This window comes from Seriola dumerili, unplaced genomic scaffold, assembly GCF_002260705.1.
Source record: "Seriola dumerili isolate Sdu_G_001 unplaced genomic scaffold, Sdu_1.0 BDQW01001449.1, whole genome shotgun sequence".
Lineage (NCBI taxonomy): Eukaryota > Metazoa > Chordata > Actinopteri > Carangiformes > Carangidae > Seriola > Seriola dumerili.
Genome location: NW_019175704.1, coordinates 1,576,846 through 1,591,088, shown reverse-complemented (window position 1 = coordinate 1,591,088; position 14,243 = coordinate 1,576,846). Strand labels below are relative to the sequence as shown.

The window sequence follows — 14,243 nt, the reverse complement described above, 5'->3', positions numbered from 1 at the left end:
AAGGTTTTGAAAAGTCTTTAAAAAAAATCAATTTCATAAAAGATGAACCCTGCAAAAGCCTTTTCTTATCAAAGCATATTTAATCTTGTGCGTCTCGAGGAACATGAAACTATTGTGAGCCTTCAGGGTTGCCATACTTTGTTTTACGCATGCGTGTGGCGGTTGCATTGAGAAGCATCGTCTTAAAACATGTCAGAGAAAGGAGAAGTTGATCTAACTGGTGCCAAGCAGAACACGGGTGTATGGCTTGTAAAGGTGCGTACATAGCCCTTTTAATAGCGCTAGTTTATTGGGATATTTAAGTTAGTTACCATTTTAAACAGCAGCAAAGGCTAAGAGACATGTAGCTTAGCGTCTCCCGGAACGAACGAATGCGTTGTAGCTAACGCTGGCTAATTGTTAGCTAGCCAAGGTAAATTGATCACAACTACTCAACATACAATTACGTTTTAATAATCAACACGCTATGTAACTTGATTTATCTAGAGAGTTTGGCAGCAGCTGAGGTCTGAAGAAAGTTGCACCTTCGATGGAAAAGTGTGTTGCAACTGGTAGTAGAGAACCGATAACACAGGCTAGACACTGACTTAGACTCTTACCTGAAGTGTTAATTTGCTTCTCGAAACTGAAGTTGGCCAAACTGTATGAAACCTGCCTGGAGGATTCTTTAGTGCAAAATCTGTTCATGCAGAAAATTACAATATATGAGACAACTGTGTTTTTTTAGTTTAGGGAAATACTGTCACTAATGTGATTCAGCTCATAGTGTTAAACATATCAGCCCAGGCGAAGTTATCCTTTGTTAATGTCCTTTATGAAAACAGCCCTCATAAAATATACCCGTGTTTCTCCATGCAGGTACCCAAATATCTCTCTCAGCAATGGGCAAAAGCGACTGGCAGAGGAGAGGTCGGGAAACTCAGAATCTGCAAGTATGTGAAACAACTGAGCATCAGTAAAATAGTAGTAGTCAGCCTGCCAAGTTTAAGTTATTTATGTGTGTCTCTTTGTTTAAGACAAGGGATGTAGTCAGTACACAACATGTTGTACATTTGGAAAGGGAAGAGAGAAAATTGAAATTCAGTGTGTGCTGATGAAGGATAAACTAGTGGTGAACTACAAGCAGTGTTTTGTTGTTATAGTTTTACTAATGCATTTCAGATGAATTTGAATGGCCTGTTATTGTTACCAATCAATTTATCCTAATTTTGTTCATTATTTTTTATCTCCAAGGAAGGGGAACCAAGGAAAACCAGAGGTAAGCGATGTTTAAAAGAAGTGCAATTCATCCTGGTGATGGACATCACATCTCCCACAGACAATGCCATGTACAGTGCAATATCTGAACTTGTACTCACGTTGTGGGGTTGTTATGACTTTGCTCTCTCTCGAGATGATGTACACATGTAATACATGCGCAGTAATTTATGACTGCCATCATTATGGTGTAGTGCAGATGCATTCTTCATTCTGAATTTTATTAATAACGGATGATGCCGCTTCTTTACAGGTCAGTTTCACTTTGAATGAAGAGCTGACTGTGATTCAGGGTATAGAAGACAAAACAGTGTCTGCGCCCCGAGACCACCCGTTCACCATGCAGTCAGTGGGAGGTCAGATGTTGGCAGTCTTCACAGAAACTTCATCAGGTGAGTTTCTGTTTTCCTCTTTCAGCTTAGCAAGGGGATGCTAAGTGTCTGCTTTATTAGTTTTCTGTGATATAAATGATCTGTTTGTACTAGAGCCCAGAGGTAAGTTCTATCAGGTGGTGGAGGTGCCCATCCCACGCTACTCTTTGTACAGCTTGCTGTTGTCATGCACAGTCCTTCCCTTGCCTGTCCCTGCTCATCTCGTGTTTTGTGAATTCTCAGCACATTTTTCCTAGAGTGTGAAGTTGTCCACAGTTCTAACAGTGCACAAATGAGAAATGTACTGTACATAATGGACAAGTAAACACTCAATGGAAAATAGAAGAGAGCTGGTCTGTTGAAAATTTGTCTTCATCCAGTCTGATCTGTGTTTCTGTCTCTATAAGGGAATTTCAGCTTAAGCGTGTGATCACCTGTCACTCATTTGTCGTGGTTTGACCTTTTCAGTCTGCTACCAATCACCTCAGCAGATTGGGTATATGATCAGGCAAAATGGCCCCATTTGGAATTAATTTAACATAGAGTAGATCAGTATTGACACAAATCATTCCTGAATTTGGAGTTGATTGAATTTGTGCATGGGTGTCTTTGGTTTGGTTTTAATTTCACCAGCCTTGTCTGCCCTCTGAATGTAATGAAGGCATTTTGTGGCTATGGGTGCTGGTGAGCTTGTGCTACTGTGCTTATTTTGGGAAACCATTTTGTGTGTGTATGTATGTGTGTGTTAGGGCTGCACAGTTGAAATTGTTTTTGTTTTAGCCACAGGCATTTCAGAAGTCTGATATGTCTTGATATGAAATTTCTTTTTCAATAGAGACCTGAATGGAAATCCAGTAAAGTCTTCACTATTTAACTTAAAACTGGAGAAATGCTTTGGTAACAAAGTGTTTTTAATGTAAAATATGTTCTTTTTTTAAATAATAAGCTCAGTATTTGTGCAGCCCTGTCGTGGGTGTGTATTTTTGCTGGGACAGGGTATCTGTGCTCGCTTTTTGTAAGGGCATGCTTGCTTTGCTCATGCGCACGCGCGTGTACTCATCAGAGATTACACAGAGGAAGTCTGTGTGATTAAACGTTTTCGTGTGCGACTAAACCCCGGGTGTGGTTCTTACTGTTCGATCCCCTCCTCCATCCGTCTTCCATCCCCTGTATTTTCATGTTTACCATCCCTCCCTCCCTCCCTGTAGGCCAGTCAGAAGAGAGATCTGATGGCAGCAGCTCAGGTTCGGGGGCGGGGGCAGGTCCAGGTGAGTCCTCTGCGTTGCCAGCGAGTGACATAGTTCCACCATTGGGAATCAGACGCACTGTCAGTGTCAATTTGTTGTTTTTTTTTTTGTTTTTTTTTAATAAATGGCGTTTGTAGTATCACAGTAGTAACCTACATACATGCTTTGGAAGATGCATGTATTGGTACTAAAACTCTAGACACCTTGACACCATGTAGCGCCCACTTTTGCCATGTGTCCTCTTCTCTTTATTAGCAAAATTGTGCCATTCATATCAAGCATCTGCACTTAGTTTGCACTGTCTTGACTGGAGGATGGAAATGTGGTCAGGATGGGTTAAGACTGCGCTTGAGCACAGAGCTACCTGCTCGGTGTAATGGCTGTAATGTGAGTTATGACGTGTTCGCAGATTGATATCTGACTGTCATAAATGGTAGTTTAGATCTACCCAATGTGCATCAGCAAAACGTCCTTCAAAACTACATATAACTAAGCTAAGACTCTGTGATGTGATCAAGTGGCATCTTCGGTGATGTGTTGTTAAAGAATTGGGCTTTTTTGTCTTTTACCTGCTCAGTGTATTTAAGTCCTTCATTCACTTAATTTTCTTTTTGATTGGTGAAACTAGTAAAGCTGTTGTATTTAAGACAAACTGTCTAGGTCCTCAACTCCTACAGCCAGCGGACTGTTGCTTATCCTTAGAAGGCCAAAGCTACTACTGACTTCTGGATAGCTCATTTGCACTCTAATCAAGTGTGAAAATCAACAGTAGTGTATTAACATGCATGTAAAGAAGCAGTATCAAAGAAACCGCAGTAATCAATTTTGAAAATGTTGCTTAGTTAAGGTTAGTTATGATCTCCATTCTGAGCCAGTAGCCGGCCAATGTGGCTGATTTGGAAACTGTTTTGGAAAAAGTGGTTGTGTGATTTTTTTTTTTTTTTTTGTTGTTTGTTTTGTTTTTGTAGAAAAAAGAAATTCACTGACTGAATTAGAATTAACTGTGGAAATAATAATAGTAATACCATTGAATAATAGATGAACTTTTCACATTTGACTTGGTGTTATTGTAATCAGATTGTGATGAGTAACAGAAACTGACCCTTGATTGCCCTGACATATTTCTTTCAACTTTAGGACAGAGCCTGGACCAAATTAGATTCATAAACTTGCAAACCCTTGTTTCTGGGGTGTTTTTTTTTTTTTTTTTTTTTTTTTTAAACACATTGCACCATTGTTCACTAATAGTTTAGGCTTTCATCCTTTCTTTCTTTCTTACACACTTGCAACCAGTCACCCTTCCTTCATTGAGACTTTAAGTAATTATTGAGCTTTTAATTAACTGTGCTCTTTTTCAGATAAAATAGCCTTGGAGGGAGTGGTGGTACAGAGAGCAGAGTGCAGACCTGCTGTTAGTGAAAGCTATATGAGACTAAAGAGGTGAGTATTTTTAAAATGGTGTGCAAACACAAGCTAGGGTTAAGAAACTGAACCTGCATCCCATTTGCTATTTTAGCTGCATGAATGTAGATCATGTATTATCCTACATCTACATTATCATGTACAGTACTATGCAAAAGTTTGGGCATTGCGCCCAGCCAGTTACATTAACTCCCATAAATGTCAGCCATGTTATAGTCTTTTTAGCCCAGTTTTGTTTACCTCATAGTCCAACATTTGTGTCACACCTATAAGTCTGGATAAAAAAAATTCATCAGCAAGACTGTACTGTATGTAGACATCTTAATGTCATTGTTTCATCTAAAAAATCTTAATTACATCTATAAATAAAGGTAAACTGAGTAACTCGTATACATCTAAATATACAGCGTATTCAAGATTTATAGGCACAATCTTTTTTAATTTAGATTTTATATATAATAATCATCTAATTACGTAAACATAGTAATAATTGCAGAGCTATTGTATTACATTTAATTACATAAGAGAAGTGTTCCTGTTATTATTCCTATTTCAGGTCACCCAGTTTGTGATGTATTGTACTTGCCAATTAAAAATTATTTTCATTGTCTAACAGGTTACAAATAGAAGAGTCCTCTAAGCCAGCCAGGCTGTCACAACAGTTGGATAAAGCTGTCACCAGCAACTACAAACCTGTGGCCAACCATGCTTACAATGTAAGAAATAAATCCAGAATACAGGATTTAGTCATCTGCTCAGTTATTTTCATCATACTGTTTATTGATGCACTTGGGCAAGTATTTACCATAAATTTAAAAGTCCATAGAAATACTGTCTCAAATTACTACAAATCATGAATATGTTATACTGCTGCTAAGCATATTGTTTGTTGCTGACCCGAGGGATGATGAATTATCTATCTCAAGCAAATTTCTAGTCTTATCAATATGGACACAAATGGAAATTAATCGGAGGAAAGACATTTGCTTTCTTTAGAACATGATATGTAATACCTGACCACTGTTTGTTACTTTTTGCTGCAGCTTGAGTATGAGCGGAAAAAGAAGGAGGAGGGCAAGAGAGCAAGAGCTGACAAACAGCAGGTGTTGGACATGCTGTTTTCTGCTTTTGAGAAGCACCAGTACTACAACATCAAAGACCTGGTGGATATCACGAAACAGCCTGTGGTAAGACTAGCGGGCAACATGGGGGCTGTGGTTATAACACTATTAATACTGACTGATTTCAAACAACACTGTTAGCCCTGGAAATTATATTCATGATGAGATTTAGTGTGACTTAAGTGCATAAAATTCGACTGGTACTGCTTGTTACATCTAGTGTCCAAAGTACATGTTGAAGCTTCTTATTTTGAGGAATGTTTACTGAATCAGGTATAATAAGTTCATGTCCTCCATATGAAGCACATGAACTTATTATACCCGATTCCTATACACTGAGGGATTACATTAATCTTTTCTCATATTTGTTTTTTTCCTTCTCCCAGAGTTACTTGAAGGAAATCTTGCGAGATATTGGCATCTACAATGTGAAGGGAACACACAAAAATACCTGGGAGCTCAAGCCAGAGTACCGACATTACCAAGGCGAGGAAAAGACTGACGAGTAGTTTCTGACCCTTTGAAAGGTCGATGCACCACCTCTTCATTTGACAGAGGTCCCCCCCCCAGGTCGGGCCTTGGAGCTCACCCCTGATTTCCTTACAATCAGGTCCCAAAACACACCAGATGATGAGGTCAAGCAAAGATTGAATTTTACAAGGAGAGGTTGTTGTATCTTCTTATTTTGTAGGAGACAAAAAGGAGGGACAGTGGGAAACAACTTGAGGTTTATGCTCAAGTGCACACCATCATAGCTCCTGTAAGGCCTCAAGGTAAAAGCCCCCTGGTATTTGACTTAGTTGTTTTGTCTGTCAGAGGCATAGGGTGTAGTATTTAATGAAGCAAAAGATGTGTTTATGAACTCTCGTTCTTAGCATTGAATTATTTTTCTAATGTTTTGACAAGTATATCCAGAGGGAAGGAGCTTAATGTTTAATGGATAAATGTTAACAAAGGAAGGATGTGACACTGGTAATGGCCCTCACCACTGAACTGATGTGTTGAGGTTTCTTTTTCTACATGTGTAATGTTTTTTTAGAAATACAAATTAACAGGTTTCCCCACCATGACTTGCATTGGCAAAATTTTAAAATCTACACCATTGCTGTTGTGTGTTATGTTAACTGTTAATTTTAAAGTGTTTTACATTTGATTGACTTATGCAATAAATGTTTCAATAGTAAGTTTTTATAAATCTTAACTTTGTACTAGACTGGCATCAAACATAATGACCCCACACACAAAGCAGTACCACCAAACAGCCATAGCAGCTTTCTTACAGCTAATCTGCATTTGACATCCTGAGTTTGAGCCGATATTGTTGCCTTACTCTGTTACCACTTAACATAACAGCATAATATTTGTACGTTTAAATGGCTTACCAACTTTTTAATCTAACACTGATCTGTATAATATTTATACAGATCAGCAGTAGCCGATTAGAGAGTAGTTTAAAATGAAATTTGCTTCCACAGCTGTTGATAACTTGATAGTTCCCTCAAACTACTGATTGTAACTTTCACACTACCATACAGTAATTACAGTTTAAAAACTATGTAGCAAGTTCAAACTTAAATTCACAAATGCTAAATGAGACGGGAGTTCAATAGCTTTTATTACAAACAAAATGATGCCAGTTTGACACATCAGATGTACAAGTATTCAGATTCATACTCCTTCGATCTATTACATGACAGGCAGTGCTTCTGGCAGATGAAGACCTGCCAGTGATCAAATATGGCAAACGAAGTATGACAAATAGAAAAACATTTACTATTAACTTTGTTTGGCATCAGATAGAAGAGAAAAATGTTCCACTGTTCCATTCTCCATCAGGTGTTTGCAGCGTCTTGCTTGTTACCTGCAAGAAAATTAAGAACATTAACATCCAACACAGTAAACTAAGTAAAGTTTATTTATATAGCACTTTTTGCAGACACCAGTCCCATAAGAAAATCAAAATCAAAAGCATCAATGTCACAAAGTCATACTGCGGTGAATATTTGTGCCTCGGGAGCTTAACAAAACTGGGTAAACAGTATAAAAAAAAACGGTAAAATGCTTTTATAAGCTGCCTGATAAACACATTGAATGAATTAATGATGCACCTAGACATTTTCACTAGACAGTTTCAGGGACTAAAACATTAACGATGTACTGATCCTATGTCTGTCTTGAAAGCAAGAGCAGTGTGCTGGAATCAACAAAGATTCAGTGGGTGAAATAAAACAATCCACTAATCTATACTCACTAAATATAATTCACCTGTGAATCTGGACCATGTCCAATAACCTTGCATGTATTCCTCAATTCAATCTGTTCTGCTGTAGAATGTAGCAGTCAGAAAGCGCGAGGAAAGCTCAATTTAGCATCTCTATGCAAACCCAGAAGCCAATGTAGCCTGCTTCAGGTCTATCAGTGGATGCAAATTCTACCCCAACTGAAGACAACACTCCAACATACCTAACTAGCACTTACTATGCACTTCTCCACCTCATCTCCTTTCACTTACTGAATAGCTGTAATACTTAGTAATTACACTAAGGTTTCCTACCTTTGGATAAAAGCACCTGCCAAATGAGTAAAAGTAATGTACTCACCTGTAAAGTATGAATTCTTCCAAAGACTGCTCAACAGTGTGTTGTAGCTGCTGTGATATCTTCTCTCTGGTTTCACATCCCCAATCTTAAACCACGAGACTGGAAAAGGGAGAAGCAGCCATTACCATTCAGGCTCTTTACAGAATAATGTCTGTATTATGTGCACAGCTAAGTCTAATATAAGTTTGTTACATTTCTTTTAATTTATCCTCCCCTCTTCAATCCGAGACGCCATAGAAATAGGCGGGCAGAAAGCGCAGGGACATTTAATGTTGCATCTGAAATATTAAAACCCAGGATCTCTCACACCAGAGAGCCCAGGCTGTCAAAGATGCAGCTTGTGACCAACAGTAAGACCTAAACATACATCACCACAAAATTAGACATATCTTTACATACATTTTCCAACAGACTTGATGCGGATGGTAGAACTCCTCTTGTTGGAGCTGCTTTCTCACACCCAGTTTATCACAAGTAATTATACAGTCCTAACAGACTGTGGTGTTTACTGAGACATTCTGCAGAAGTTCAAACACCACAACCATCATCATCCTCCTCCATCTGGCTCCATCAGGTGTCCAACAAATGGCATATGATCCGCTAGGGAAAAAAATGCAGGAGAAGAGGGATTATTGTTCAGTACTCCCTATAAAGAGAAAATACTTTCTCAAACTCAATCTGTCGTCACTGCACTTCAGAACGTAGGTTTCTAGTGGTGCAAAGCTGTTTCTAACACAACAGCAAGTAAATCACATAAGATTACTCGAGGACAGGGGGTTAAAACAGAATAATTTAAAATCTAAATTATCTACAGCTGAAAGAGTGATTTATGTATGAATCTTAAAGTGGAGAATTAATAAGCATATCTGCCATGGTCTGCCCCAATAATTTCCTATTAGCCACTAATCTGCTGATTAAATTAATCAAACAATTCATTGATATAATAATTTACTAACAAACACTGAAATACTTCAGTTCACCTCCTGAAATTGAGAGATTGGAACTTCACTGTTGGCTTCAAAATTCAAGTCAGCATTAACATTAGCTAGAGGAGGGCATGGTAGCAATGTAGCATACCCGGTGGTATGCTAAAGTTTGTACCCCGTGTTTGTCTTACCGAACACCACTTTACGACCCTTTGTGTGGGTACCCATGTAGCTAACTTAATCATTAATATTGCGTAGCTGGCATTTCCCAAAGTTGGTTATTTGAAAGGGATTCCGATAGTGTTACAAAATGGCCCTAGTCAAGCTAGTACGCCCTAGTACACGTGTTCAGATTGAGGTTTAACACTAAAACTCTGCGTCGTTAACCGTTAACGCTACTTGTTTCTCTTAACATAGCGACGTAATATACTTACAACAAATCATGTCGGTGGGCATGATTGAACCACTGAGGTTGTTTTGCATTATACACTGAAGACGGATTTCGAGCTCTTCCACTTCGGGTGTGGACAGTCAGTGAAAGGACCGATGAAGCTGGAGTTTCCAGATTAAATAGGTTATCAGTTTTGGCTCGTGGTCGCCCCCTTGAGGACGAAGAGGAAATTTTAGTTTACACTGTCGCCCCCTGTTGGAGATGGAGAGGACTCCTTTTTACCCTAATTTACAAAGTGCGCTGTAATAAGTTCTATCTGACCAGTTTCCTCATTATCCATTATGTAAAATAACCTTGTTTACATAAATACCCATAATTCCACTCGAGATGCCATATAAGGGCAAAATATTAATCTTACCTTTATCTAATGTATGACTTTGTAAAACGTTACACAGGCCTGACATACATAAGAAAACATCATTACGACCAAATGAAATACCCTATTTTTAGTAATTATTAATATGATATGCTAATACAGGATAGGCCTACATCAAATGAGGAATATAAGACACACACGCATGTGCACGACGCGCGCAACCGCGTCTCCCTCTCTCACTCTGTGAATTGACTGAGGAGACGCAGCACTTCTTAATTGGACTCCGCGAGTTTAAATGGTCCACCATCGGCGTCCCGTGGATTTATGTGAAGGAATGCGATCATCAAAGAAGACTTAAGAACAGGTAAATCTGGGCTTAATTTTAAGATGACATCATTTTTATGTGTGAACACCTTTATGTGCACTAATGATTATGTAAAGAAATTACCGACAAAGACTGACTTGTCATTATGGTCTCAGAAAGCACCAATTAAAACTGCTTCTCCAACAGTTGAATTAAGAACTAACAGTTGGGGTAATGGTGCCTGAAATAATGTGTTCCTAATTTAAATTGACAATTTGCTTAGTCTTCCACAGGCGGTAGACAGTGACGCAACAGCCCAGCTATGTTCAGAGCAGTGTTTGGAAACAAGAAGGAGGGAGGAGGAAAACGTGGAGAAAAGAAGAGCCAGAGGCATCCAGGTAAGAACAACACCACTGAAACTACCTGTGTAACAAAACTGTGGTATGTCAGCTCAATAATAAGTCAATACTGCACCCTTGGGCATGTATCATGTATCTTGGTTGCCTTAATGACATCTTATCACTGTTTTTATCATCATAATGGAATGTACTTTCTTGTCCCTGATCACAAACATGTATAGGAGCAGCTTTATCTTATGATGTACACACAAGCTCTTGCATTATTTCATTCAGCTTCTCTTCTCTTGGGTGATATAAGTAGAGCCATTTCAATTAGCCTAATTCATCAGTGTGTTCTGTCCTTCACACAGTGTCCCGCTGCTTGCATTTAAAGTGTGTCAGGCGAAGTTAGAGTGGGTTAGGCAAACATGCTGACCTACTAAAAGCATACTGAATTTCAGAAGATTTTGTGAATGGTTTCTAACTGAATGAGGTTAATCTGTGAACTTGATATCTGCTGTAAACAAGCTGAATGTTTCGTAGTGCTGTCACTGTAGTGTGAATTGAAAGTTGTGCTGAACACCTGGAAGATTTTCCTGTTGAAATTCAGTTGTTTGTATTTTTCACAGGATGAACTTGTCAACTTGCTGCAGTATAGAGGAGATTTCAGATTGCACAGTGGAGATAGATGAACATAAGCAGAGCTCAGTATTAGAGCAACCATGTTGCTCATTAATATTTCATAATATGCTGCTCTGGGTAGCAAGAACATAGAGGAAGATAGAGAACTGTGTGAGTCTCGTTAAGATGATATAGTATGTTTACAGTACATTGGTATGGCTCTGATCATTTGCAGAGAGACATCACTTCCTCTTGAAAGATGATCATTAAAAGTTTTGAAGCAAAGAAGTGCTACCACACCAACATAGGCGATACCCCCATGGTTCCTGTAACACTTGGGGTAGTAGCAATCCTTTAAGAATTATGCAACAGCATATCATGTGAATTTGTAATATTATGCAGTGGACCTCTGAGTCCCTGTTTTGCTCATGGTAGTAACAGCAAAAACAGACTCTGTTAAGGCAGAAGAAAGTGAATGACTGAATTATACCACAGGGAAAACTCCTGCAATCTGGTATAACCAATATGCTGTAGGTGCCAGTGAGGTCTCTGTAACCACCTGGCTTTGGGAGTTCTCATGCATAATGTTTATCTGAGGACGCAAGATCAGGCTTAATGTCTGGACATGAAAATGATTGAAGTATTGAATTGAAAAATTATAAGTGTAGCCTCATTATTGAGTGTGATCCCATTCCTTTAAATAGATGTTCTAGCATTGCCAACTTTCCATTACCTCATTCAGCGATATGCCTCCAAGACAAGATATGTTCGCTCTGTCGCAGCCTTATGTGAGACATATTTTATACTGCTCTCTCTGTGTGATATGTTAAAGCTGCTGCACAGCCACAGTTCTGTTGAATCAACTCTACCTTTTTAACTACGCTGAAGCTTTCTAAATAATGCTTCTTTAATCCTAACACCTGCCCATTCTCTAACTTTTCTCTACCCATCTTTTCCATGTAGGTGGTGAGGTGTACACTCACAGCACCTTGCAGAGAGGTGGCGGTGGGCGTGCCAGACACTTCAAGGAACATGACAGCAGCTACACTGAAAAACTGAGGAGACTGACCAAGGGCGTGTCCATTTCTTTACCGTCCTCCCCTCTTCTCCCTCGCCAGGCCAACATAGTTCCCTCTCAGTCGTGCATCAAGTTTCCAGGTGGGTTAAACCTGAAATAGTAAGAATGATTAAAAAAAACAAAAAAAAAAAAACAAAAACAAATAGAGCATGGTCTCAATGTGAACAGCTGAGAATGATAACAAGCTGTGCATAAGGGAATAGCGGCAAAAATAGGAGAATGCTTTCATGGGTTTGCCTTGATTAGCAGAGAGCTTCTGTGCGTTCAGCTGTTCCATACATGTGACAGCAAATACAAGAGCATACAGACTGTGCCCTCAGGGCCCAAAAACATGTGACAGATTGTCAGAGTAAATGATTGAACATGATACCTTAAGGCAAGGAACCCCAATTAGGTAGGTCAATTTAGAGATGTTATATTAGTAAAAAAATAAATAAAAATATTCCATAAAGTCAGGATCAAACCATTTGTGCTAAAATAAACTGCTGTCATATGCATCACATGCACTGTAGGTATTAGATGTAGCCAATTAAGAGCGTTATGCTACTTTTACCTACACAAATAGCTTTGAATTGGGACGTCAACAGTCTGAAATGTATGCCATGCATTCCTCATTTGATTCCTGCAGGAAGCCAGTGTCACATGACATTTCCACTTCTATGTTGATCTCTGAAGTCAACTGTGGAATAATAATGACAAGAAAGGGGTTCACAAAATATATATATATATATATATATATTTTATTGTTTTCATTTATTTTTTCCAAAAGTTTAAGTCCATTCTCAGTGTATGTGCACAGGAGGTTTCATACTGGACCACAAATTTCAGCAGATGAATGTGAAACCAGCCTTCTGTGTGTCAAACCCTGCACATACACTTAAAAATCCGAATGAAGCAACAATAAGTAAAACATGTTTTTGAGAAGAGGGGGACTTAAATAGCCTAAAATCTGTTTGGACTACGTTTAAAAAAAAAAAAAAAAAAAAAGGATCAAATTTAGATGTTTCTTCGACGTACTTACTGCTTCATGAATATTTCATTATTTCACTAAAATAACCCTAAAATATCCCTGTGCAGATTACTATTTCATTATTCATCAAGTTAAAACAGTAAAAATCACAAAGGTGTTTTTAAGGTTTAACGATATTTTTAATCACATAAAGTCTTGTAATTGTTGAAAGAAAAGAAAATAAACTCCATGTTTACCTGAGGTGCCTCACCTTAAAAGAAGCACTAGGTGGCAGTGTCCTGCAGCCATTCAGAAAAAAGGTGCTATTACATTTCACTGCATGCAGCATTGCCTTGTTTTTTCCCCAGTACACTGAAGCAACATTACAAGGAAAACTACAGCAAGTAAAAATAAAAAGTGTCATGAATTTCATTTCCTTGTTGGTCATGTAAAATCAAACATTAAGCTGTCGCACAGAGTGTTTCCGAGCCTATCCACATGCATGGTTCAAACACAGAATAACCTTGACTATAAAATACAGTGTTCGCAAACATCTCATCCTTGTGAATGATCTCCAGTCCTAAAGAATGTGTGCTTCCAAGAACCCTCAGATGTTCTTGCATAAATTGAGACACACCCACACACATCAATGTGAGTGAACCGCTGTCCCTGCCATCTTCACACACACACACATTAGCAGTGTTAATACATTATAGATAAACACCCACGGTACAGTGAATATTGTACTGTTTGCATGCATGCCTCGCACTCTGTACATACTGCTTTATACTCCTGGGACACAATTCAAATTCTGCACCACAGATCTCATCTGGGGAGGCTTAATCTCTCTCTCTCTCTCTCTCTCTCTCTCTCATCACTTTCTTTCACATCCCTCCCTTTCTCCACCCTCAATCCCTCCCTCCCTCCCACCCTGCCTGCTCTCCCTCCCTCCCTCCCTCCCTCTCCCTTCTCCCTCTTTGCTGTGGCCGAAGGACGGGTAAAGAAGCTGGAGTATGTGGATGGCTCTTCCAGTGCGAGAGAACCTCTTGTCTTTGCCTCGTGCCGTGGCAAGACAGACCACAGAGGTGAGAACAGGACTGTGTGGGCGTGTATTTAGCATCATATCTGTTTTTCCAGGTATTGATCAGGGAGGCTGAATGAGAATGAATGAGGCAGAGGTGAGAGGAGAATGAATGATGAGATACACGAGAAAGTGACTGTTTGTGTGTATTTTAATTACAT

The 14,243-nt window shown here is 39.0% G+C and overlaps 2 protein-coding genes and 1 long non-coding RNA gene across 4 annotated transcripts in view; 2 read left to right on the top strand and 1 right to left on the bottom strand.

Annotated features, from left to right (window-relative positions):
* The first annotated feature begins 163 nt into the window (after window positions 1-163).
* LOC111238664 (general transcription factor IIF subunit 2-like) lies at window positions 164-6,602 on the top strand. 2 transcript variants are annotated; one of them, XM_022768287.1, is made up of 9 exons: window positions 164-255; window positions 859-932; window positions 1,234-1,258; window positions 1,511-1,649; window positions 2,837-2,896; window positions 4,234-4,315; window positions 4,914-5,013; window positions 5,341-5,484; window positions 5,805-6,602. In XM_022768287.1, the coding sequence occupies exons 1-9, from the start codon at window positions 190-192 to the stop codon at window positions 5,925-5,927; spliced, it is 813 nt and encodes a 270-aa protein (XP_022624008.1). In that variant the 5' UTR covers window positions 164-189; the 3' UTR covers window positions 5,928-6,602. The 2 variants fall into 2 exon arrangements, with proteins under 2 accessions (XP_022624008.1, XP_022624009.1); XM_022768288.1 differs by lacking the exon at window positions 2,837-2,896.
* A 419-nt stretch (window positions 6,603-7,021) lies between these two features.
* On the bottom strand, window positions 7,022-9,491 carry LOC111238682. Its single transcript, XR_002665824.1, has 4 exons — window positions 9,379-9,491; window positions 8,418-8,618; window positions 8,019-8,117; window positions 7,022-7,279 (listed from the first exon to the last, which is right to left on the bottom strand). It is a non-coding gene; the product is annotated as an uncharacterized LOC111238682 (long non-coding RNA).
* Window positions 9,492-10,337: 846 nt separating this feature from the next.
* LOC111238638 (protein TANC1-like) overlaps window positions 10,338-14,243 on the top strand; it is a 32,965-nt gene continuing 29,059 nt past the window's right edge. The window contains exons 1-3 of the mRNA XM_022768241.1: window positions 10,338-10,413; window positions 11,938-12,132; window positions 13,994-14,086. Of these exons, the coding sequence (XP_022623962.1) occupies window positions 10,338-10,413; window positions 11,938-12,132; window positions 13,994-14,086 (364 nt within the window). The remainder of the gene's footprint in view (window positions 10,414-11,937; window positions 12,133-13,993; window positions 14,087-14,243) is intronic.